Genomic DNA, 27,603 nt, shown 5'->3' with positions numbered 1-27,603 from the left:
TAATATGGATGACCCATTGGGGAGTATTAGAACAGCGTGGGGAGCAGACGGATTGGAGTTAGATGATGACGACTGGGTGGAAGCTGTCTCCTCCCCCAAAGTGGTTGCGGTTCAGATGAGGCTTAGGTTGGTGCAACTTAAGATCCTACATAGATCATATATCACAGGGCCTAGACTTGTACATATGGGGCACGGGGTGAGTGGAGACTGTAGGAGAGGTTGTGGAGAGCTGGGCACTTTTATGCACATCCTATGGCACTGTGAAAAGATACAGAATTATTGGGTGAAGGTACACGATCTGATCAAAGAAGTACTGGGGAAGGAGATACGGCCGGAAGCCCGGAGATGTATACTGAATGTATGGGAACCCACGGATTTGAATGGGTATCAGAAACAGTGGGTGACTTTGGCATGTATGGTGGCGAAGCGTAATATCGCTCAGCTTTGGGGAGCCAGCCAGTCACCCCGGACTGCCAAGTATCTAGACTGGTGTATGTTTAGAGAAAGGGCAGTCTATGTGGCTAGGGGTTGTCCGGAGAAGTGGGGGAAGATCTGGGGGCCTGGAATAGTCATCGTGATGATTTGTGTACACCCCCGACAAGACAAAGGGAAGTTGAAACACAGGAATCCCCGTGATTCCAAAGTTTATGCATATTGTAATTTATGATTCTGTACGAATGACAAATCAAACCCCGCAATGATGTCACACGTTGATCACCTGATGCTGTTTCGTTGGTTTCTCTTCAATAAAAAGAAATTAAAACAAAAAAAAATCCATCTATTTATGAGGAGGTGGTTTACAGAGCATTATGCACAGTGTCATTTTATCTCCAGGTGATTGATACTGTCCAAAGCAATGGATGAACGGGGCAGACACAATCAAACAAGGTGAATGCCGTAAACCCAAAACCCATACTATGTATTTTGCAAACAAGAGTTCAGCTGTCTTGAGCTAGAAAACACAATGGAAATAAGTAGCAGGAAACAACTTAGTGATCGCCAGAGACTTCGTAGGTAACAATTTCTTCTTTAGAATTTGGGTGATAGCGAAAACTAACAAATGGCCTCATGAATGTTATTGTGTGGTTTGAAAAAGCATTGTTTAATGAAAAGGAGAGAAGGGTGGTCACTTCCTTTTTAAGAGCATAAGGATAGAAGGTAAAATAAGTACAGTACCTCCAACTGGAATATCGCCTCTCATAGGCCTCAGCAATCAGGCCTTCTTCTGCTGAAATTTCCTTCATCCTCTTCCAGGCGGGGCAGGTAATAATGTGATCCACGCGCTGACCCCAAGGGTCATACTGCTGAAGCTGAGGGAGATTCAACTCACACTCACGACCTAAAATGTCAATCTCTTGCGTCACACGTTTTCCGAACCGTTGCAGATCTTGGTCCACCTCCAAGAATATCTAAAAATAAACACAAATTTAAGAAAGCAGCATGGGAATGATAATAACATTTCAATTGTAGTTTAGAGAGGAGCCTATTTTCCTCTTGAGAAAAAACAGAAGCAGAGGTGAACAAAACTCTTTGTAAGATATTTATTGGGATTCTGTGTTTCAGTAGGAAAGATGACTTGGTGGCTGATTACGATGGCAGAGGGACCGCCACCACCAGGCCGGCGGTGGAGGTCCCTCCGCCATCTGGCTCCCATTTCCCCTGGCCACATTAGGATGGCGGGGGGGGGGAAATCGCTCATTGACCGCAGCGGTCACAAAGACCGCCCTCCACGCTTCCGCCACGGCAATCATCATAATTGCCTGGCGAAGCGGTCAGCATGTGTGAAATGGCGGCGGTGCCTAGCAGGCACCGTCCGCCAGATTACAAGGCTGGTGGAGGCTGGGTTCTGGGGCCTGTTGCGGGCCCCCTCTGTGAGGGGGAAGGGTCAATGTGCACTGGGGGGGGGGGTACTCGTGGTACCCCCCTACATTTCCATTCACAAGGGGGCAGGCACTGCGTGGTGCCTGCCACCTTGTGCATGGAAATAAATGCACTACGTGTCATTTGTGCATTGCTAACAGTACTGCAGCCAGCAGCACCGTCCACTATGTTCAGGGGCCTGGATATCCCCACCATAGTGGCGGGAACATCTTAATACACTGGGCAGGACCGCTGCCTTACCGGCGCCCGGTCCCAGCTCCACAGCGATGGCGTGCCGACTGATGTCCGCCCGCCATTGGAACAAGCCCCTTAGTTACTGATTTAAAGTAAAGTCCTTTCACATGAGTTTTTTTCACTTAAACAAAATGTGTAATAATTTGATCCTCTAAAATTATCATCATTGGCCTAATGTGTTTCACTGCTGTTTAGAAGACTGATAAGTCCCCGTGGTATTCAACATCCATGTAGACTCTAGCATCTTCACATACAGAAACCATGAAGGTCAAAGCAGATCTGGATGCAGAATGAAACATTAAATTGTATAAGGGACATTGTATTCAGCAATTCATACAAACTGTCACTCACTTGCTGTTTTACATACAACATTAATTGAAAACATATCTTCCAAATGTAAAAAATGTAAAAATCACTAACAAGTTACTGGTGCTTTCCATCATGGGTATCTTCTTCATATTTAAAACCCTTTTTGAATAGTCTAGATAGATGAAGTAACTCTACAGCAGCAGTATTAAAAAAATGTCACAGTGCTTGAGGGTTCTCCATTTTGAGCTGCCAATATCTAATGAATGCAGCCATTTGATGGATTGTAGGCTGCGGTTCATTAGCAATGTCACTCTTACAATCACCAGCCATGCAGGTCCAACATCTGTTGACTGGGTGCGAGTGTTTGATTGGTTCAGATGCTCCATCCATCACCACCCCCTTTTGTTCGCCATAAGTTGGCAGGGTATGCTCAGACGTGAGTTCTTTGCTCACTTTGCCACTGGATTCAAGCAAGCCTGGCTGAAGACGGCTGGAATGCCAGAAACCGGTCCTAGGAAGCTTGTTTCCGGTCCAGGGAAGGCATGGTTTGGCAGTTCGGGCTGGACTGTTCCCATGAGGCACAGGGTCAGACTGATTTGCATATGGCCATGTCTGCACTGGGGTGGCAGAGAGGGCTAAAGAACGGTGATGGATTAAACCCAGATCTGGTGACTGGGTGTGAGTGTTAGATTGGTTCAGATGCTCCGTCCATCAGCACCCCCTTTTGTACATGCAGGCCCAACATGGCATTTTTATGTTTTGGACTCCTTTTATGACCTACCTAGATGCATTTATTTGGTCTGCAATGCCTAATGCAATTACAGGCTAGCCTTTATGAGGCGGCCATTAGAATTGTAGCTGATTTGCAGTGTTGAACAAGTTACTTTTCACTGATAACGCCTTATCTGGTAGAGACTATCTAACTGCCTTAGAATATTCCCCAGGAGTCAGAGTGATTCCGGATGTTTTTGACCAGTACCCCTCAGTGCCGTTATGTGGTGTCATTCGGCTCCATAACGGCGTCGGCAATGACATGAGCAGTACCTAGAGAGTCTCTACCAGGTAAGGTGATACCAATGGTAAGTAACTTGTTCATCTGATAGAGATTTATAGCTGCAGATTCATTTCCTTAGATTTGATACCCTAGCAATGCCTCACCAGAAGTAGGTCTGCAGAGCGGATTTAAACCAGGAAGTCCTGCATAACTAAATGGGTGAATTGCCAGGCAGTAGTGCTTTGTATACGCATGCAGAGATGCTCCTGTTGCTGTCTGACAGATGTCCAGGTCATGCAGTGGTCACAGCCTTGGCTCTTGGTGGAATGAGCAAGCAAGACCTCAGGGAGTTGCTTCTTGGCCAATACGTAGCAGTTCTTGATGCAAAGAACTATTCATGAGTCTGTTTCTGCACAGCCTTACCTTTCTTGGTACCTACATACCCAACGTAGATTTGATCGTTTATCCAGACTTTAGTGCAATCAAGGTAGAATGACAACGCTCTTTTGGGGTCCAGACAGTGAAGTATCTCCTCCTCTTTGGAGGAGTGATGCAGAACGAAGAAGTAAGGCAGGGTGATGCTATGGTTTACATGGAAAGGAGTCACAAACTTCAGAAGGAAGGAGGCAGGTGTCTGGAGTACCAGCTTGTCCGGGTAGTAGGTGATGTAGAGAGGATGTGCTGAGAGTGCCTGCAATTCGTTGACCCTCCTGGCCGATGTTATGGCCACTAGAAAGGCAGTCTTGATGATCAGTAACCAAAGAGGGAAATTGTGCAGCAGCTCAAAAGATACACACATCCAATAGTCTAAACAAATTTAAAATCCTTTGGTGTATAATGAATGGCCTGGGAAGAAACAAATGTTGCAAGCCTTTGACGAACCTAGCCACACCAGGTGAAATGGACAAAGAAGGCTGGTCTGGCAATTACAAAAATGCGGAAACGGCTGATAAATAGCCTTTAAATCGTACCCAGGGCAGAACCCTGCTGGGCCAAAGATAGAACAGAAGAACCTGAGAAAGTGATCGATGTTCCCTGAAACACTTGATCCCACAAATTTAGAACAGTGCCAGGCGTATACTTACTTTGTAGAGGGTCTCCTGGATGCCAGAATAATATCACAGACTTCAGGCAGAAGGTCAAAAGCCGTCAGCTGGCACCACATGAAGGTGAACAGTGTGCAGGTTCAGGTGCAGGATCCTCCCCTATTACTGCGACAGACAAACCTCTTGAAGAGGCAACCTGATCGGGGACTGGTGCTCATGTTCAACTGCAATGGGTACCAGACTCTTCGTGCCCAATCCGTAGCCACAAGAATAACTTGGACCTGGTATTTCCTGATCTTATTGAGAACTCAGGGCAGGAGTGGTAAAGGCGAAAAAGTATACAGTTTTGACACTTTTAGTCACTCGAGACTAAAAGTGTTTTCTGGTGAGAGCTCCTTTAGAAACTCTAACGCGCAAACCTGCTGACATCGCTTGTCTCGGCGGTGGTGAACAGGTCCAACCAAGGCTCACCCTACTCTTAAAAGATTCCTTGCACCACCTCTGGGTGCAGATGTAATTCGTGACCGGCTAGGGATCTTCAGCTGTGTTTGTTCACTCTTGCGTTTAGGGAGCCCGCTAAATGTTGAACCACCAGGGAACTGCCCTGCCATTCCAGCCAAGTCTAGTGACACAGTGCCTCTTGACGAAGGTTCCACAACCCCACCCTGTTTGTTGCAGATCCACATGGAGGTAGTGATTTCCATGAACACCTGCACCAGCCTTCCCTTGATCGAAGGAAGAAAGGCTTTAAATGCCAAAAGGATCGGCCAAAGCCCCAACATAGACCACTACAGCAGATCTTTCACAATCTCCTCTGCGATTTGGACCATGTCGGACAGAGTCCCCTGATGCTTTGCCCCTAGGGACTTCAGGTCCCACTGCAGAGTCCGTATATGACAACGGGTATGTGTGTTACAAGCACAATGCAGGAGACCATGAGGCCCAACAACCTCAGGGTCATTCTCATCAAAATTCAGGATTCAGGCTGAAACATCCATATCGTGGCCCGAATATCCCGGACTCGCTGCTTGTTTTCAAAACAGCTCTGATGAAAGGAAGCATCTGAGAGGGACTCAGGTGGGACTTCGGCAGGTTGATGGTAAATCCCAGCAAGTGCAGGAGGCTCAACGTAGTCTGGAGGTGGGAGACGACTGTCTGTGGAAAGCCCACCTTCAACAGACAATCGTTGAGGAAGGGAAATACTGGAACCCCTGAACTCCGCAAGTGAGCTACAACCACCACCATCACCTTGGTGAATACCTGAGGGAAACTGGTAAGGCCCAAAGAGAGCACGGAAAACTGAAAGGGCTCTTGGCTCACCGTGCATCGCAGGCAATGTCAGTGGGAAGGCAGGATGTGGATATGTAAATATGCATCCTGCAAGTACAATGCCACCATCCAGTCTCTCGGGTCAAGGGCAGACAGAACTTGGGCGAGCGTGAACATTTTGAATGTCAACATTTTCAGAAAGGAGATTGAGAAGGCAAAGGTCTAGGATAGGACAAAGGCCTCTGTCCTTTTTAGACACCAGTAAGGAGGGGGATAAGCAATCTCTACCCATTTCATTGCAAGGCTGGCGGAAGAGGACATCCTCTCGCCAAAGGTATCCAGCCTCTTTGATTCCCTATCCAATAGAGTAGTAAGGAACGCACCAATGTTGGCTCTAGAAGTGAAGGGACCACCAAGCTCACAAGGGTGGGTTGCTGGGTAGGGAAACTGGGGTCCCTAGTAGGAGTGGGGCGACGGTGATGGGCAATTGTCAAATGTACAGGAGTCACTGTGCAGGAATATGACCAGGCACCAAGTAGGACGTCAGTAAGGGCTTCATCAAAAGGGAATAAGGGTTCAGAAGAGGAGACTCCCAGATGAAGCACTTCTGTCAAGCCATTCGTCTTGACTGTCATTGAAGGTAGCTGAAGGTCCAGGACCTCCGCAGCCCTACACACCACCATATCAAATGAGGCTCCCTCCTCTGTATAACCGGTAAGAAAAGAGACAAAGCCAGTGTCTCTGGGAGTGTCTTACCCACTGGCCTCCACCAGTTCCTCATATCAGATGTCCTCAGTATCATCAAGGGGATGCTGGTACCCATGAGGGTCCTCAAACCCCTTCCATTTGTATCCCTCTCCCAGCCTGTCGAAAGGAAAACGGCACGGGCTTTGATCCAGAGGTCATTGTCTCAGTCGGCACCAGAAGCATGTTGGAGTCTGGAACAAAGATGGGGATGGTGGCAACATAGAGCTTCTGCACTGGAGTAGGCGCCAAGGAAGGTATCTGTCTTGCAGGAGTCTTTGCTCCAGATCCAGCACCAGTTCCATAGGGCCCGACTGGCACTTAGGGCAAACCCACCGGCGGGGATCCAGTGGGAGCCCCTCTTGAATCCGTGGGCCCTAACGGCGCTTGTGAGGGGCAGAATGCCCAAATATGAGTTGCATGGCCTAATGAAATTATTTCAGGTGGGCGGAATTGCTCCGGCTCAAGTGAAGCCAGAGAAGTGTGGAGCGGACACTGGCTCAGGCTCCGCCAAAGCATAGGGCTGAAGTGCCAACGCTCCAGCGCCTCATAAGAAGATATCAACAGATGCAGGGAAGTTGAAGACCTTGTTGGCTTTCTAAATTTCTTCTTGAGGTGGGACTTAAACAATATCTTTGATCGAGACTAGGATCTTGATTGTTGCAGGGTCATTCGACGGCGAGGAGATTGAGGGAGCACTCCCTCAGCACCTTCAGGCGCTTCCGTACTCGCAAGTCTTGAAGTCGTGGTCCCTTTCAAAGCACCACAGACAAACCAAGTGTGGGTCTGTCACAAATCTACCTTTGATAGACTCCTGTCACACTAGGAAAGAAAATCTCTCAAAGAAGGGTTCTACATAAGTCGAGGGAAAAAATAGTCAAAAAACCGGAGGGTAGTTCTTCGTGGATAGGTGTGCGTTTACGTCAAATTGATCAGGACAATTTAGACAAGATGCTGGCTGTTGTCAACAACAGCATTAATACTTTATCATCTCATATTACACCTTGGATAATATTGTGTCTTCTGTCATTGATATTGTACACAATGAAGTGTCTACCTTAGATCATGGTCAACATCAACTTAGATCTGTTATGCAATTTAGATGAATACTGTAGACTCTGAAAAGTGGGCACGTACCTTGGCATTATCTCAATTGTAGCTACCTATTTTGACCATTCAATTTAACATGTAAACAAAACAGCAATTAATGGCGATGAAAACTAATTGTGCAGTCTGGTTAAAACACAGAATTACCTTCTTGTCCATCTTAATGTTTCAATTTACTGCCTGCATGAAACACTTCCCTATAGGTAGATATGAACCCCTTGGGAGTAGTTCCATACATGAGATATGGTCCTTGACTTTTACATATTGTTGTCAACGGACTGATAGAGAGGTGTTTCTAACTGGAGAGATATGTGATTCCACTGCTGGCTATTCCCTTGTCTGTCAAAAAGTACAACTTTAGGGTGCCTGTAATGTTTCTGCCCCTAATTTGGCTTGTAATTTGAAAGTGCTCTGGGTACCGCTATTATTCCCACCATTACGTTGCTTTTATGACTGCTGCGGTCTGTGGGCGGGAATCACATACAGCTAGTTATTTGTTGCAACAATGTTCTCTTTAGGCCTCCACACAAGAGTGTTATTAGCTCGTTGTGGCCTTCCATTCCAACCCTTAAAATAGATTTCAATAAGCTAAGCAGATTCAAAGCCCTATTGTTTCAACAAGAGGTGGCTCTCACTTCCTCATGCGAGATCTCCGAATTGCAGGTGGCAAGAATGTCAAGTGAAATACATTCATTACGGACACAAATCTCCCCCTACATGTTGGGGAATCGATTTATCAAATATTTAATGCATTTGGCACTTCGAGGATTGGCACACTTTTTTTTTAACTTGTGGGCTCTGACCTCGTGACTTCTTTTTAAACTATTTTTGGAGTAATACCAGCTTTTATACATTTGATTTTTTCCAGCATATTTGGAGGATTCCCACTGCTGCTCTTCTTGATTTGTGGAATCATTGAGCTGTTTTTCTATTCCACAATGGCTACTCCATCTGTAGTCACACCCGGACAGGCATTGCTGCAGCTGTAACACGAGCAGATGCAACAATTTTTTGGTATACATCCTCTTGATGCCGAATTTTGTCTGACCCTCCGATATGCTTACTTCACCTGTGTGCAACCTGTGTTTCATTGTATCCGGTGCCAGTTTCAGTGGGCCCTGGATATCTGCCTGGCTAACCAATTTCCTGCTGCCCTGGATTTTGAACTGCCGACGAGTCCCTTAGTGGCCCATAACCAGATCTGTTCCTTGGGTACGCAGCTTGTATACAACATGGCGTTGGGGCTGGTGCCTGTAAATGTTCCCTGTGCATCGAGCCCAGCATCTCCTGGATCTCAGTTGTATCAAACTTCACACAGGTTCCCCTTGGAAGGGTCTATTGACAACTGGAAGCAAGGAGCATGTTTGTTGCTTTGACCTGCTCAAATGGATGGCAGCTAGGTTCTGATGTGTTGCTGGAATGGAGGTCGTTCCATTTGGCATTCTATATCTTGGGTCCCGGTGATAAGTTGTGATTGGATATAATATTGTGCACAAATGTTACACCAAATTCAGCAAAACTTTGCTGAAGACACTCTTGCCCTGCAAACGCTTACGCACTTTGGTTCTGGTTAGCATGGATTTCTGCTGTCATTCAGTGCTGCTAGCCTTACACGGATGTGGAATTCCTATATCCCGACGCCCAGGACATATTGTTTGGGGTCAAGGGCAACAAGTTTTAATGTGCATTTTGTCCTTGGGACAAGCATGCCCAAACCCCTGCACCGCAAACCCTTTGGCTGCCAGTTTGCAGTATCACATTAAGGATCAGGGAAGGGCACTGCCTGCAGTTAAGTTAATGCTGTTCAAACTTGTATTTATGATTCATTAATTGAGAGCCTTTATTATTAGGCTGAACCCTCTCAATAAATGTAAGATCTGACTGCACTACTGACAGTGGTTTCAGTACAAAAACGTGGACACACTGTTTCAAAGTTTAGCAATATGAGGCTATGCATAATGCTCCCAGAATGCTCTCTGATTAGATGTAAATATTTGCAGAAGCTTAAAAGCAAGATTAATGATTCTTTGCTTTCAATATAAAATGTTCCTAAAAAATGAAAGTAGGATTTTTTTTTTTGCTAAACGTACTGTCAAATTTCAGTTACCATTTCTTTTCAGCATCATTTTGTAAAATGTGTTGATGCATGCTAGTATTTCCCCAAAATATTCATATTAGAAAATCAGTGTAACCGGTTTCAATATGATTTTGGGAAACAAAAATAAACAAGCATTGGCAAAGCCAGTAGGTCGGAACTGGTAGTCAGCTTTTTAGTTTTAGCAATGCGTGACTTGTTTTGGCATGGTTTTTGTAAAACCTTATTGATGTGAGAGCTGCCGGACCCTCACCAATATAACAAACATTGCCAAAAGCAAAAAAATTTTTTGGTCTTAAAAAAGCACACACTGCCACATTAGTTACGGACACTGAACAAAACTACTTTGTGTGCCGATATGCTCCTTGTGAAAGAGCAGAATGCTGTCACTCACCGTGAAGCCAGCCGATACAGAGAGAGAATTTTAATAAACACAAAAGGTCATGGTTAACGCCAGACCAAATTAGGGGCACAATTATTAAAGAAAGTCTCAAAAGTGCACCCTTGTTATATGTCCTTGCATTAAGGGCAGCTTTATGGCTTTCGTGAATTCACAAGAATTTACAGCAGTAGGGCAAGAAATAGTACTCCTAGAAAATATTTGTGAACTGCATTTTAGCATGAGCAAATATGCATGTGTAGATTTGCTCATGCGAACACCTGAGGGTTTGCAAGTTTATTTTCCCTCCAACCACGTTTTCCCCAACCCTGGAAGAAGGTTTACATCTGCCATTGTCCGGAGTAAATTTCCAACATTTCTCAGTATTGGAAAAGATTAGAGAAGTTGTTGAAAACCCTTAAAATATGCAAGTTTAGGTTTGCACAGACTCAAAAGGACATTCCAACCCTAGAACTATTGTTTACGGCTACCTTCAGTCCCAGTATGTAGATCTGCGGAAACGTAGCAACATAAAGAGATTGCTAGTATTCAAACACTACTATGGTATGAGCCCTAGGATAATCAGAGAGGCTATATAAGAGCTCTTATCTAATGAGATTGCTGCCATAATTTGTCGCCACACAACATGGCACCAAAGGGGCAAGTGGATTTTGTTACAGGACAAGTAGATTTATGAAGCAACCTGCCCCATGGACAAGTAGACATTTTAATAAATTCCACACCCCTGCCTTACCAAGAAGAGGGGGTTATGATTCCTGTGCAGGCCCATTGTCATTCTCCCATTGTCATTCTCCCTATATTAGCATGAGCACGTTGCAGACTGCCCTTTGCTTTGCACAAGTTATTCTATGGGTATGTTTTGCTTTGTGCTGCAATGTCCTTTAACACAGAACACGCTGTTGCTTTTGCGTTCTGTTCTTTCCTGTGATTTAGTCTGAACATGTAGACAATGGTTGAACAACAATGTCCATTGTTATTCTGCTCTGGTTAGGCCCTAGCACCTAGACAAAACACACAAATTCAATTGTTGTTTGGGGACAGGTACTTCTTGTCATATAGGTATGCACAGATAGGTAACATACACTTGGAGAGGGACCTTTGCAGGGAAACGATTGTGAGAGTACTTGAGACGTAGAACTTTCATCTGTGTACACTGTGGTACGGGGTCGGCTGCCAACACCTAGAGATCGTCTAATATATAATCATTTTGCTTCTGTAGAGTAAAAGGAAGGTAAGGCTACACTGTTGCATATAATGACAGCATAGTTTATGATTAATGGACTACTTGCTATGCTAACCGTATCTGTGTTAGACATTTTCTTACTTGTTTTGGCACGTATGCTGCATACTAGAGCACGATAGTTAAAATAAATATTTTAAGCATTTTCTCGTGTGTGTCTGTCAGAATTAATGTGGACTAGTAAGAGTGTAAGAGCGAAAGGGTGTGTCCTGCAACCACGATTCCTGAGAGGGTCGGTAGTGTTGTGCTCTGGTGTGTCTAATCACTTATTCCTCTGTGAATGAGTTGGAGGGTAAGTGAGACACTGTAGCTAGTTGATCCCAGGCTCATGGGTACTCAGGTGGTCCCTGCCTACTAAGGTCCCAATAATCCCAAGCATAGTACTGTGACTCTGCAGAATCCCTGCAACAATGTTAGTATCGAGAGTGGGTCTGCTGGGTTCCAGGTGCAATTGATATCCTGTTTAGCTATGAGGGTACCCAGTCCCCCCACCAGCGATCTTTACCCTCTGGCGCCTCCCACCCCCCAACTCTTCAAGCAGGCCAAGAAGAGGCATGAGCGGGTAAGAGTCTATGGGGATCTAGGATACTTGACAGTATGACAAATATCTCTCCCCAGTATTGGGCTATCACCGGGCAGAACCATATCACATGGAAGAAGCCCGCCCCTTCCTCATTGCATATACAGGGATGTGCCAGTGTCAGATAGTTAATGTGGAGATATTTTGATTGAATTAGGCGAAGCCTGGAGGATGAGGCCATCAATGCATCCCTCAGTCATCGTCCTAAAGTGTTCCTACTCATCTCTCCAATCTGGCTTTCAGGGATATAATAAGGTTGGGTGAATTAATTACCAAGGATTTGTAAATGCAGGATATTCTCCTTTTCCCAGGGCCCCCATCAGTGTATGTGCTTTCAGGAATCTCCTTTAGGGAATCCCTAAGAGCTTTAAGGGCGTGTCAGAGTAGCAGGAATCTATAAAACTGAATGGTACAGCCAAAAGTCAGCCTAAAAATCCTGGAAGGATTTTTACGAGGAAGCCTCTCCATACATCCCCCAAGTGTGAAACTCTGATTAAGTCACATTTACAAAAGCCCTCCACGCTAGACACCGGTCGCAGCAAGCGTCCTTTCCAAAGGGGGGTTTCATTAGTTAGTTTTCCATCCCACCCTGTCCAGTACAGTGAGTGTCTCAACACCCAACACAACATCTATAATGGATTCCCACCTCATGGCTAATACCTGGATACTGACACCAGATCTGCCCAATCTCGGTGTATCCAGCTATTGAGGATTACAAGTTGTAAAGCTCAGTAGTATAAACGCACATCAGCTGCAGCTATTTCTCCATCATAGGTGGATTGAGTGTACTTGCTACGTGCGGTGATTTGTCCGCCCAGAGGAAGAACTGCATTGTGGCCTGGAACACTGCGAACCATTTTTGTGGGATTTGGAGTGGGAAATGTTGGAGAGTATATATCGAAATCTCAGCAGGATCATCATTTTAAAATGGCTCGACTTCAACAAAATACTGAGTGGCAGGCGGGTCCATCGTCCTTCTTCATGTTAACCACGAGGGGCATTAAGTTCAGGGACAGGTTAAGTCCAGAAGCAGGGAGATGTAAATCCCCAGGTATTGAAAACTTAACTGACAGACAGGCACCCAAACACACCACTCTCCTTTCTCCGCATTCCCGGTGATCAAGAGCAGCAGGGATTTAGACCAATTAACTAGGAGTCCCGACATCTGACCGTATATGTAAAGCATCTGGAGGAGCCTGGGTCCAGTGGTCTCAGGCAGAGACAGATAGAGCAAGACGTCTTAGTCATCAAGGGCAATGCAGTCTTCCGGGCTGTCCCTCCCTTCCATACCCCACATCGGGTCGGTCCGGGGGTTCGATACGCCAGGGTTGCTTGCACCCTCCACCTTCCGTATATAGTGTCTGGTGCTTTAGTGGGGTACGAAACATATTGATCCACATGGACCAGAGCTGGCAATCACTTTTGTGTAAAGTTTAAGCTTGCAGTTGATCAACAATTTGGGCTGGTAAGAGGGGCACTCCTCAAGTGGAAGACCATCCTTATGGAGGACAATAGTAGCCACATACTGGCTTTCCGGAAATTTATCGTTTTCAATGGTCTCATTGTACATGGCCAGCAGTGGTGGCAGAAGTTGCGAAGTGAACTTTTAGTAATATTCCACTGGTAAACCATCCAGTCCCAGAATCCTCCCAGTTTTCATGTCCTTAAGAGCATGTTCCAGCTCTAACAGCCTAAAAGGCTGTTCCATTTCAGTACATCCCAGTGTAGATATTGATTTCAGTGGCAAATCCGCAAATAAGGGTGCCGATTACTCCTGAGGGGGTAGTTCACTGTGCACATATAGGGCCTGGTAATGGCCTTTGAAAGCACTGGATATCGCCTCTGCTTCTGTAAGTAACGGGAGATGGTCACCTAATCCCAGGAATAACTTGGTTGTTTGAAGCAAGGGTTGCCAAACAATAAAGCAGTTTGCTAGATTTGACTTCCCGTTCTTATAGACTGCTCATGGTGCCAGCCAACACTGGCGAGACTCATCCAGGTGTAATTGGCGCTGCATCGATCTGCCAAGCGTTATCTAACGGCTTTTAGTTTCACCCAGCTCAGTCTCTTTCTCTAGGCCGGCTTTGAAGGTCTCCACCTCCGTTTTGTGCTACTGTTTTACTCTCTCTCGCGCTCCAAGGTGTGATTGGGCAATTTCCTGCATATAAGCCTTCCCAGCACCATAGAATTTCGAGAGATTCCACTGACCCCTTCTTCTGTTCCAGGAATACTTTCAGTTCTTGTGACAAGAAGTGTGTGACCCTTTTACCTTCAAGGCACCAGGCATTCAGACATCATATGGGGCGGGTTCCACAGTTGAGGCATTCTATCCACAGCATCACCCTAAAACCAGGGCTCAGCTCTAGGGGTGGAAAAGTCTCAGCAGCCAAGGTTTGTCATTTATAATAGTTTGTTATTTATTAATTTTGTTAGTTTTTATTGGTTGCCAAACTTACCTTATTTGTAGGATTTAGTAGTTCTTTGACGTGTTACAGTCGTCTTTTGAATTTCTGCAGTCTGGTAGAGTGAGGCTGTTCTGCTGCAATACTTTTTAGGGAGCATTATGTTGTGCATTTTCGTAGCCTTTTCAAACTGTTTGTTAATATGAAAAGTGTTTTTAATTGTTACTGTGTGAAGGTTTAATTTGATTGGGTGGTTGGGGACAAACATAATTCAAGGTAAACACTGATTAGTGTTTTCATAATTTAATGTATATTTTTACTTACTTATATATGTATATGCAAGTTTTATTTAATAATCCCTGCTTTATTTAGAATTATGCTGATTTTCTGGTGTTTGATATTTTGGTTTTCGTGATGATGGTTAGGTTTCCTTATTTTTAATGTGCAGGTGAAACTTATATCTTTATTTACAATATTGTTGTTTTTAGATTTTTTTCACAATATCTTTGTCATCAATATTTATGTGTATACTGTTTAAGTATAAGGTCACGATATTTATGTTTACTTTTTTTTGGGGGGCAATGCCTTTATAAGTCGATATTGTTTTTTTCTCAAAATAGTGTCATACCGCTGAAATGCACACTAGGTACCCTGATGAATGATTAATCAGGAACAACTCTGCCTATCATTAAGACTTTATTTCGAATAAAGTAAAAATAAATGCATCACCACTGAAATTATTTGTCAAGGGTTAAAGAGGACTGTATAATGCTAGAGGTGGATCTGACCAGTAAGTTGAGTGTGGTATCTAACTGCCAGGTAGAAAACATCCAATAAGAAAAGAATACAGTGAAAGTCCCAATTAGATGGGTACCAATCACCTAAGATTTTAATTGCTGTGTTAAAGAGAAGGAGATAAAATACACCCCTCTGCCACATCACTTGGAAATGTGGCTTATTGTCAGAACTCATCTCCGACAGTCCATTACTTCAGAAAAAAATGATGTTTCTGATGCTGAAAGAAGGGTGCAGATTCAAAAAAGGATGATATTGCCCAAAATATCCCTAAACATTTAGAAAAGCTTTGTACAGAAGGGAAGGTGCACCAAAATAAAATAATGTTTATCCAAATGTATCCAGAAAATATCTTCTATATCAGCCAAAGCGTTTTGTTCTACAGATGGAACTTTATTAGGGCTTTTAGTAGACTTTCTCCTTTTATATCAATTCGAAGTTAATGTCCTTGTACACGGTCTATATTCCAGAACCCCTTGATATGGATCGGCTGCAGGCAGCGAGCCTCTCGATCCTTCTCCTGTGAAAGGAGAAACTCTACGTGCCTTAAAAGAAATTTAGAAGAAAATGAACATACGTCTATTTTTCTGAAGATCAAGTGCAGCATGAATAATGCAAAGTAATCCTCCAGAATGCAGAGTTTTCAGCGCAGTCGAAGGACCAGGATATTGGCCGCTTTACATGTTACCGTTACTGTGGGGTGTAGGACGGAATTGTTGAACTTATATTTGCGCGTTAATTACTATTGAGATTTCTGGATGTTTCCTATCTACACCCTTTAGGACATCCTTTGTTCGAAAACGCTGGCAGACTTTGCCTTTACTTAAATGTATGAGCCCTAATGAAGTTCCATCTGTGGAATGAAACACGTTGGCTGATGTCCAATTCTTATTTTCAACGACAAAGATATTTTCTGGATACATTTGGATACAATTGACTTTATTGTGGTGCACCTTCCCTTCTGTAAAAATATTACATATCTGGTTTCCAGTGGAGCAGAACTGCAGCAAGCTCTAGAAGTGGTTGCACAAGCCTCCTATTGCTTACAAATACTTGGGATTTGAGGTGCTGAACAGTGGTCAGCCGCGGAATTGGAGGGTTTTTTGCTACAGTTACAAAAACGAATAACTTGGTGCATTCACTATTTTCTTGCTACACCAGAAAACCACACACCACAACTTTCAAAATTCTCACATGAAGTGTACCCACAGTTGTACGAACCTTGGGAGGCAGGTGTCTTTTCAGAAATCCTTGAAGTAAAGTATCTTCAAGGTACTGGTTTCCAAGATGTGGTTTCTCTTGAAAAAATGTCCCGATGCGTGTCCTGATAAAGGGTACCTTCAACTCTTCTGAAACAGCAATGTTCAGTGGCTCTAGTTCTTGAATGGGAGCCCAAGAGGTCCCACTTCTTATCTGGCTCTCTAAACGCCAAGGCCTTCTGTTACAAGGCAAGATCTTCTTTGGTGACATGGAATTGATAATACAAACCCTGAAAGAAAAGAAAACATGTAAAAGGCGCCGAATAATAATGTTATAGTGTTCAGAGGTACTCTTTAACACTCCTGCAGTGGTCAGTGAACTGAAGTTTAGATTCAGTACTGTGAGCAAGCCAAACAAACTAACAATTGCCGTTTATAGGGTAAGACTTGGTACCTATAACACGAAGTTTTGTTGTTCTACATAAACAGTCCTACTAGATTTGTAGAAACTGTATAACATGGTGCCACCAATGTTTAAAATTATGGTACCTATTTAATGTGTCTCCTGAGTAGTTTACTTGTGTTTGCTTAAAGCACATTTATTACCTTTATAACAAGACGTTCATTGTAGTAAGGGTTTCATCCTCCTTCAGCTTGATAGGAAGCACCTATTTATGTCTGTAGGCTAACCAAGCTGGATTGTTTACAAGGATTTCCCCCTTATAGTGTTTCCCTTACACTGAATTCCATTTGTTAACAATGGCGCTTGCAGTTATTTCTCTTAATTGCATACAAGCAGTAACTTCACATTTAACTAGATGTGGGCTCACCAATGGTGGTGGTGAAGTTACCTTTGTGGTTAAGGGCACACGAAGCATACAGATGTGAGGTTTTTTATTCCTGGGTACATTTTCCAGCAGTTGATGCCCAAACACACATATTTCGCACATACACTGAGGCTGCAGTCCCAGCTGCATATAGACCGTATGAATATTTAGAAATACCACAAACTTACCAGGAACATCAAAATTGGTATCTCACGATGTTAAGACTGGGCCCTCTCTGTAATGAGGGGGCAACCTGGCCAGTCTTAGCAGGCTATACACCTTATCCTAATGACCAGACATTACAGCAGTGTGAGACACTTTTAAACCAATTGGCTATACTGTAACAACGTCCGATGCGGTATGTTCTGTTTACAATCACTACTGCCCCAGCAAGCGCCCCTCAAGCTGAACGTGCTCAGCTAGCTAAGCCTGCAATTAGTCCTATTACAATACATGCCATCATGGGTAAAGTCACTACAAAATAGGAGGAAATTCCGTTTTAGGTTGTCTTTGGCGATTTACCAGTGGCTCACTGCAGTTCCACCAGCAGACAAGAGATGTGAGCTTCCTAAAATTATTTCTGAAATCTATAGATCTATAAGTTGAGACAGCTTGGGAACCATGCATAATAAACCGGCCCTTAAAGGCAAATCTGATGCTGAAATTACCAAGCAGACCACAGAGTCGTCAAAAAACGCTGGGATAAAAATGAAACAAACACACAAACTGGATCTCCATAACCAGTCTTATGAAAAACGTTACAATTTACGTAACTGTGATACCCTTAAACAGCCTGATAGTTATTAATATTCTGATACACTTCATTCTCATTCCTTTCAGTCCTTTCAGTACTCGACGGCCAAATGGTCAAAGAGAGGGGGAAGAGGCGACCGCACACAGCAGGAGTACGCGAAACCGCGGACAAACTCACAGCCCTCTTCTGTCTTCATCATAAAAAAGGAAGAGAAACTTGCACAATAAAAAACACAATTTAAAAAGAAAAGTATCCAGAAATGTTGCTAAATATGCTCGACAGCACAGCAGAAGTCACCATAGTTCACCAGACTCTTCAAAAGTTTCTGGTGGTGAGAACGACTAAAATGACTACATACACGTAGAAACTCCAGATCAGCTGCTCAGCCCTTCTAATATACTATATGAGCTAGACTTTACAGATTGAGGGTGACAGACTGCGTACTATTAAAGTATGATTCTGCCAGAATTAACTAATGCATACTACATTCTCCAACCTGAGGCACATTGGCCACCTGAGTTTGTAAGAAAAGCCCCAAAAAGTAGAGGATGTAATCATGCCTTCTTTTTCTGTTATTGTGCCAAGGAAGTTAAAATAGCATATGCTATACTGTGCTTAAACCAGATAGTTCCTATAGTTTATCTTGGTCTATAGACAATTAAACAGTCACACACAGTACAACATTCTCACAACACAGGCTTCATAAACAACATTTTTCCTGTAAAATACAAAACTACATTGGACATTTCCAATGTTTTTTTCCTGTCAAAATATAGCGCCAGAAAAATGTGACTTGATGGCTCTCACAGTGCTCGGGGCCCAGAGAAGGTATATCAACAGTCAAGGTCTGTTTGCTGCTCATGTAACTTCAATTTTGCGAGAAACTGACCCAGAAGAGTTATCATATGCGGATGACATTAACCTCACAGATGATGATCTAAACACACTTTTGGCCAGAGTGGATCACACAATACTGGGATTTGCTGAACATGGAAATATTACATTTCCCAGAATCTAAAATTGCCTTTCTCCGTGTCCCGTTACTGAGATACAAATTATCAAATGGAGTAAAAAGCCTAGCACCATATTTTCTAGAGGAATGTGCTCTCTTACAGTTGACTGACTGGTTATGTTTGTCTGTGTTTCTGGTTCATGGGGGTGTTTTTGTGTGTATATAATATAAATATGTATCTATAGAATATTTGTTGTGTATTGTGGTCACAAATATTAATTTATATTACTATTATGTTCTAAAGTATCAGAAAAATGTGTAAAAGGTGTCGTCGACGTTCAGAACGATCGGCTGGCGCTGCAAGATGCTGATACCGACTGATTAGTGGCACTGTTCGGATTGATAACAAACTCTTTGTCCATAGGAATACACCACGCGATAGGATAAAACCAAGGAAGTTTCCCTTTAATTCAGAACACGGCTCTCCTCGGCAGCCATCAATCAAGAATTGGACCCCCAGAGCCCACGTATCCTAGTGCTCACTCCCCTACACTTTGTCCTTAGGAAAACCCCAGAATGAGGATCAATTAACCCTTTGTTAATAGGGGTCGAAACGTCGACAACACCTTTCGAGCAACATACACTATAGGACTGCAAGAAGTCATTATTGCCCTATGTGTAATGTTTTACTATGGGAACTTATGATCGATAATAGACTGTAAAGGTTCCATCATATATTACCAAATTTTGCTTTTACCACAACGCCTTTACCCTGTCCCTCACTGACCCAATCACATCTATCCTACCTTAATTACTCTCCCCTTCTTGCACTTCTGAGCACTGTATAATAGTGTATATAATATGACTGTGTATTTGCCAAGAAAATGTTTTTTATACAGAAGTATGTATTGACAAAATCCACTGAATGAATTAAATTCAGGTTCCATCACAGGAATACACGTGTATCTCTTTGAATTAAATAATGGTCCACTGTTTATCTGTTTTTATGAATGAATACTTTCTCTAACAAGCACCAATATCCCTTTCACAAGCACCATTATGTATAATTTTTAAACTTTTGGCTGCTAGAATTTGCAAATGACACCTCATGCAATTTGTTCCCCTGCTCGCTGTCCTGATGACTCTTCTAGAGCTGTCCTGTTTGGGATCCTACCTCCCTTCATGCCGGTATCGATATATTGGCCTTACTCATTATAAGGGCTTCTAAACCTCCTCTCTGATCCCTTCAACTAGCCAACTACAGTTATATAATTTTCCAACTGACGCACAGCTGTAGGTTCTGCAGCTTACACTTTTTACTACAAGTTTCGAAATTGCTTAAGTTTGCTTTGCTCACTAGATTTTAACACCCATCAGATACCCCAACGTCTTGCATTCTGATTGGATTCTACAAGGCGTCAATCTGTAAACCACATGCTTTGCCCTTTCATTTATTCTTGTTTAATTTTGGCAAGCGTTTTCGGCCAGAATGTTCGAGACAAATGCAAATTGTCCCTTTGCTGGTGTCAGTCTCTTAGACTTGTAAAGGTATTTTTATAACTTGAAATGTTTTTTTTTTTACATGCAGCTTTCTTTGTCATTTTCCAGTATATAACCAATACAATCCTTAATCTCAATACCCCCTAATTTCCCCATATTCCTAGAAAGCCTCTCCGGCTACAACCCTCACAACTTTTCCATTATAATTTTTCTAAAAAAACTTGTGGATAGATTTGTGTATTTACAATAGATGGGTCCTTCACCAAATGTTTCCCAAACCGCAGTGTATTGGGTTGCTGTTCCCTCTACTTGGAAGGGTAATTTCCTCATTACAGGTGTGTGACTGGAAAGTGATTCAAATCCAGACTCAACCCTATTCAGTGAGTAGATAAGAGTCACACTTAACAGAATATAAATGATTTGTGGTGTTACTTGTGCATTTTGAAGAAGGAATAATGACCTCTCCCTCAGATTCAAAAGCATCCACATACCTGACAGACCTGGAGAGGACCAAAACCATCTCTAGATTATTCAATACAGGATGATCCGAGCCGGGACCATAATCACATTCGGGTCACTTCACGGGTTCAGTGAACCTTAGACAAAAGGAGACCAATGGGGGTATACGATTGCAAAGACTTGTCCTGGTCTACTATTCAGATCTTAAAAGTGACGCTAATGTGATGGTTCTCTCACAAGCCTCCTTTAGCTGAAGATGAGTCTCCCTTCCTTTCTTGGGAGCCTTTCCTTCAGAGGGCAGTACTTAATTAAAACTGTGACCCCATTACTCATGCCAGTGGTTAATGCATGATATTACTTTGGGGAAAACCTGGTCCTCTGGTCTTTCAACAGCAGATGCTTCCCCAGCAAATACCTAATCTCAACCCCTACCCTCCTGTAACTGCCTGGGTGCCCAAATTCTCTGTTCAGGAAATGTAAAACATAGTTAATGAGCAGAATTATCTTATAAAATGTGAAGCACTTTAACATGTCAAATTCCAATCAGTAATTCCTGTGTGAAAGTATGCTACTACTTCCACGCCCATTCACTCCACCAATTACCTAATATCCATCAATTCCCTTCCATATAACCTGTTTCTTCCTCTGTCACTATGTCCCGAAGTATCGGGTCCCAGTCTCACCCATCCACCCTATTAGGGGTCTGCACTATTTAATCCCTCCCCTACACCGATACCTTTTCTCTAGTTATTTTATTATCTTAGTAAGTTTTTTTAATGGTCACTTCCAGTGCCAAGCCACCTGTGGACAAAATCTTTACAACTACTTGTACGTGGCCTTCGGCGTCTGGATGACCAAATCAATGGAGAATGCTCAATATCAGAACACATAATTGGTTATTTAAATATTTTATCATTATTGGTAATAAGTAGATGCTTTCAAACTGTCCCCTTACTACTTATCCAAAGACTGTCCGACTTCAATGTGGCCTCTTTAACCTGTTCCACTCAAAGTCTGATTGGGGTGCTACCTTCCTGATATCCTTGAGATATATTTTGTCCCATACCTCAGGCGCCCCCAAGAAATCAACTTTAATGCTTCTCCTTCATTATTATTTCTAGATCCCAAAAGTCTGCAATCCTTCTCTGAATCTCACCACCCCACCCAACTTGTAGAATTTTATAGCCAATAGTACTCCCCACCCACATACCATCAACCTATAGATGCCTGAAGCAGGTTTCCTTCAAAGCAGTAAAATAGACCTGTGTCAACGTTAGAGTGACCAACCGTCCGTTAGTTGGACCTCACGTCCGTTGTCCAGGACAATCCCTTTTATGGACGCCTTTTGTCCGTAATTTTGGGCTTTGGGGAACAGCACTGTTCTCCTGCGATTAGCCTCAGATCCCTGATGGGGCCGCCTCGCACTCTGAGCACAAGAGCAGCCCCACCCCGCCCATTGTCATTCTGTATGCCAGCTGATTGTGACATTCAGAATGACAATGGGCCAGTCTGGGCTGTTGAAGCGTGTGGTGGGCCTGCTTCAGCCTCTTGTCTAGGGCAGAGCATTCTGTTTTAATAGTACATAAAGAAAAATGTTGCACCTGACCAGATGGAAGAAATTTACAGAATCCATTTCATGAAAGAAGACACAAAATAAAGGATTATAGTTCTTTCACAGTCTCATCGTTTTATAACTGGAGCAGTTACAATATTATATACAATGAAGCCATAGTTGCTGCTTTTTTATTTTATGCCTGAAATGCATCAGACATTGTATAGTTTGATTCATTCCTGTATATGATTATTATTTGGTAGTGATTATTATTCCTGTACATGATTATTGTGTTTGCTCCCCTTAAATCATTATGTTACATCATCTTGCCCATCCCGCGCTCACCCAGGTCTGTAAATGTTCTATTAGATGTTCACCACTTGATCCTATGCTTAGTAGAAGCCCCATATCATTCATGTTTAGATTTTATTATGGTATTGACTATTATTCCTGTATAGGATTATTCACTTACTACCCTTATATTACTACGCTACATCATATAGCCCCCTCCTTGTCCACTCTGGACTTATACTTGAATTGTTATGTGTGAACTAGTTGATCTTATGATTATTTTACTACCCATGGTTGATTCATGTTCTGATTGTTACCTTTCTCTATAACTGTAAAGTGCTCTGATATCCTTCAGGATCTAGTCCGCGCTATATAAAACTTTATGAATAAATAAATAAATAAAATAAATGAACAAGTGAATGGAAGGACAGGGTCAATGGATGGATTCATGAGTGGATGGATGGGTAAAAGGATGGCTAAGTGAAATTGGGAAGGAAAGAGAAAAGGAGAATGGATGGATGGGTGAAAGTATGGATGGAAGGATGAATGAGTGAAATGATGGATAGGATAGATAGATGATGAATAGGTTTGGAAATGGTTGACTAGGTTTGGATATGGATGGGCACAAAGATGGAAGGACAGAATGAATGGTGAAAGACTGAATGATGGATGGAAGTATAAATGAATGCCACACCCACTGGTGAGGCAACCCGCCATCTCAAACTGACGCATGACGTCAGGTCGCAAGCGCGGAACTTGGGCTTGAAATGCTTCTTCTGCCTGCCAATAACGGAAAAACTGATCCCTTGTATGGCGCCGCGGTACCACAAGCGACGTTACGCCGTTGTGCCGCTGGAGGACGCTGTTCCCATGCCATGGGGAAACAGAGCAAGCAGCTCTCCACTTGCCCAAGGCCATGAGAAATACGTGAGGGCATTCCTCCGTGCAGCAATTCTGCAGGGAAAGGCAGGCAAGACAACATAACCTGCACTTTCAGACAACAGCACTGATGTGACTCAAGTCGCTTCCACCACAATTTTTTTTCTTTTAAAATTTTGCACCCCTAAGAATATTGCACCCAGGGTACCTGCCCTTGCAACTGTGCCAGCGCCACTGCCTACTAGTATGGACGACATCTGACTCTTACAAGTTGTAACCTTTATTGTCTTAAGTAACATTTCCTATAAATTGACTTTCACATTTATGAGTCATTGTCTCTATATAATGTGTGTGATGTAATGCACTCTGACTCCCTGTCGTACATACTTCGGATGAGTAGCACTATAAAAGAAATTAAATACATATCAGAGAGGGTTTAGGTGAAGATGAGGGGGAACCTTGGAGGGTGGTAGCAAGGCCAGACCCGCCGCACCCGTCATTGTGCATTTCCCTGGGAGGGTGGAGGGGGTTTGTTACTGGGGACTTCCACTGCTAAGTTCCTTGTATGTCCATCAGTTTTCAGGTAGCAATAAAAGTGTCCCAATAAATCTGGTGACTAGTGTACCTGCTGGAGAGAGATGGGAGTTTTGTTTAGTGGCAGTTTTGAATCATCTAAGGTAGCCCACAGGGTTAATATGCCGGCAGCAAAAAATGTGTACCATGCAAATCAAAGAATAGTATTTTATGTGCAGAGCTCAGTGGGTTACTGCGTTTATCACTGAGATGATTTTGTTACTGTACAGTTCATAAACTACATACAAAATCTAGCACAGTGGGCTATGAACTGCCATCAAAGAGCTGCATGCAAACTACATGATACAGGTTAGAAAGTTATTTTTTCTTCTCAGTTTTTCATTATCCTGATGTTGCTATAAAAAAGGTTTGTTTAGGTAGTAATTCATTTGTATCATTAAAGTCAATGCTAACTACTGTGTTATGTTCTGAATCGTGAGTTTGAGCTTCTTCAGACCAAGCACTCTTACAAAATGCTTATCAGTATGGGTGACGTGCATCCTCCACCCTGTAGTCCCTGTGGCCTTTTGTAACATTTTCTATATACTGAATAACACACGTTTGATTCATTGTCTCTGTGTGTGCAATGTAAAATGCTCTGGGACCCTACACTGATATGAGAGACACTATAAAATAAAATAAATACATGTGAGAAAGAGGCACGGTTGGTGATCGTGAGAGAATCATTGAAGAGCCCCATCAAAGACTGTTGTATCCTGGTGCACAGTAAAGTCATCATTTACAATGCTTTAGAAGCTAATACAATTGATATATAATGACAAATGTGTTGTAGAATGCACCATGTTTTCCCAAATTTTTTTGGGGGGTGCGAAAACAAAGGCTGTAAGCTGTCAGATTGTTTGTAACACACAACTTTTAAATATCTGCAAATGAACTGTGAAAATATTTCAAAACATATCAGCAGTTAAGAAACCACAAATGGACCACCTTTTTGTAATTCAGAAGTGTGCTCAAAACAGAGTTTTAATAAGATCAAAACAATCAAGACACTTTACTTGATGTTCAAATTATAACATATTTGCAGAAACCACATTTGTATGATATATAGTTTTATCAGTAAAACTGCATGTTGGCATTTTGCTTACATTGAATAGAAAATGTTCTGTATGTAAAAGACTGCCTCCTTCTACTCTACAATTAAGCCTTAACGGTGTATACTGTTTCTAGTCTGTAGCACACTTCTGTGCATCAATGAGAATCTGCGGTTTGCAGCTCACAGAAATGAAACAGCCCGAGCAGTATACTATTTACAATATACAGGTAAAATAAGGAGGATCAGTATATGGTTAGCCACTAGCCAGGCCATTATATAGTAATGTCAACTTCTAGCTAACCACTCTGACCTAAAATAATATCATAATGCTCAGCAGTGGGCAGCCAATTATAGCTCATGCAGATTGGCTAATAACTCCCTTTTCCTGCTTAATGCTCTGACCCTAACACAAGACCTGTCTGCTATGGATCTTACCCTTTACCCAGTACTGTACCAGCCCCTATGCAAGTAATCACCAGCTCAACAGAAATGGAATGCCTGAAGTGATCTGACACATAAAGCTGGCCACTCGGAGGACTGCACTCTAGTCCAGCACTGTAGGGCCCAATTAGCCACATCCTATGCCTGAGGCTTTACATCTCACAATGGCACTGAAGTGCCAGTAAAACTTACCATTTGTCCAGAAGTCCTGTCCTGAATTTTGACCTTTCGTCCTGAATTTTTACACTCACCGTCCTGAATTTGCACCCTCATCCTGAATTTGCAGCAATGCCAGTTGGCCACCCTAGTCAACATTCATTCACCATAGAGTTTGTTAATGATACGCTGCATTCTGGGTCTGGTCGTTTTTTCATTTATCAAGTTAAGCATAGACTAAACAAAATCGAAATATGATGAATACTGCTGGTTAATAAACCAAGACTGCTGAAGTTATTGCATATCACAGATTCCCTTGGCAGTAATTCATATAGCCAGGTCCATAAACTTTACCCAAGAGAGTCAGACTGTAAGTAACCCACTCGGTGTACCAAAGGGCACAAGTAGATGTCGTTCGCAGGTCCACTTAGCCTATTCCAAGCCGGGTACATCAGCCATTCTAACTGCATTAGACCGGTCAGCCATCCCTTCATCCTCCCAGCTTTTTCTCTCCCCGGACTCGAGATTAATTATTTTTGTTTGTTTGTAATTTTATATAGCGCGAGCTTGAACGAAGACACTGGAGCGCTTTAAAGAAGTACACGTTACATTACACAATGACTCTTTAATGTTTTGCAGCACCGGAGATTATGTGATTACATTGAATCGCAAGATGTTGAACCGATGCCGATACTCGAACCCGATTCCCCAGTTCGGTCATCGACAGCTCTGACCTTTACGCAGCTTTCCTGCAGCAAACTCACCTTGTAACTACAGACATGTTTTGCAACTTGCGCCGATAGTGCACAGGACTTCCGGAATCAACAGAGGCTGCTGGAGGGAGGAGCAAGGTTAGGGGATCCAATAGCCTGGCACTGGGACAGGCTGACTTCGAGGGACGTCACTGCTTATCCGCTGACGTAGCCGCCTGGACGCTCAGCGGGAAAATAAGTTACGGAAGGCGATGAGCTGAAGGCAAGTGAACTTTGGAATAATACCAGGAGAGCAGTACCGAGGGAACCTTGTAAACGGAACAAACTGAGCGCATTTTACAGCGTACCTGACCAGTGAGGTAAACAAGTGAGCTTGTAGCCCTCGGGTTACAAACTGCCACTAAGAGAGCAATACTGAGGGAACACCTTGTAAACCGAACAATTTGAGCGCATGTTACAGCGCACCTGACATGCTGTGAGGTAAACAAGTGAGCATGTAGCCCTCGGCTTACAAACTGCCCCCAAGCCAGAATGGATGTGCCCTACGCCTACGTCACGTCCGAGCTGCCAACTTTGGAGCTAAGGTTCGAGCATCGGCGTCGCTCAGCTTCCTGTGATTCTGGGCATATCACTTAATCTCCCTGTTCCTACCAGAAATTAATGTGTCCTTGTGTAACGTAATTGGTGATAATGTATAGCACTCCCAATACTTCGGGTGGAGTAAGCAATATATAAATCTGCAAGAAAAAAGGCGGCATGTACATAGGGACACACATACTAGCCACGCCCGAAGACCCGGGCTCCTTATTTTCCTAACTCCTGCTGGCCTGTCGTGCGCCGGTCCAGCCCACTGCTACGCACGTTCATCTATTCCCAAACAGGATACCCACTGCGATATGGGGAGATGTGGTATCTCCCGTAATCAACAGCATTACATATACGTTGGCACAATAGTAGGAGTCTAGGAGAGCGGCCCTGCGGGAAAAACGTGTTTAAGAAACTAATAGAGAGCTTGTCGCCAGTGCAGCACAAAGGTCCTGTGACGAAAACAAGTGAGCATGCTCGGGCCACAAAGACACAAGAGCATTGCTGTTTTCTGGGATGTCTAGTCTTGAGTTCGTCCAGCGAATTCCATTGGTGTGGGGCACATTTAAGTA

At 43.3% G+C, this 27,603-nt stretch overlaps 1 protein-coding gene across 1 annotated transcript in view; it reads right to left on the bottom strand.

The window, feature by feature from the left end:
• Positions 1-26,607, bottom strand: part of LOC147679638 (acyl-CoA dehydrogenase family member 11-like) — a 415,381-nt gene extending 388,774 nt beyond the window's left edge. Inside the window, exons 1-3 of the mRNA XM_086943210.1 lie at positions 26,498-26,607; positions 16,318-16,585; positions 1,177-1,409 (exon numbers count right to left, since the gene is read on the bottom strand). Coding sequence (XP_086799336.1) covers positions 1,177-1,409; positions 16,318-16,585; positions 26,498-26,514 — 518 coding nt within the window. The 5' untranslated portion in view covers positions 26,515-26,607. The remainder of the gene's footprint in view (positions 1-1,176; positions 1,410-16,317; positions 16,586-26,497) is intronic.
• Between the last annotated feature and the right edge of the window lie 996 nt (positions 26,608-27,603).

Source organism: Lissotriton vulgaris, chromosome 11 (assembly GCF_964263255.1).
Source record: "Lissotriton vulgaris chromosome 11, aLisVul1.2, whole genome shotgun sequence".
NCBI lineage: Eukaryota > Metazoa > Chordata > Amphibia > Caudata > Salamandridae > Lissotriton > Lissotriton vulgaris.
Note: the sequence above shows the minus strand (reverse complement) of the source record. Positions and strands in the feature narration are given on the sequence as shown.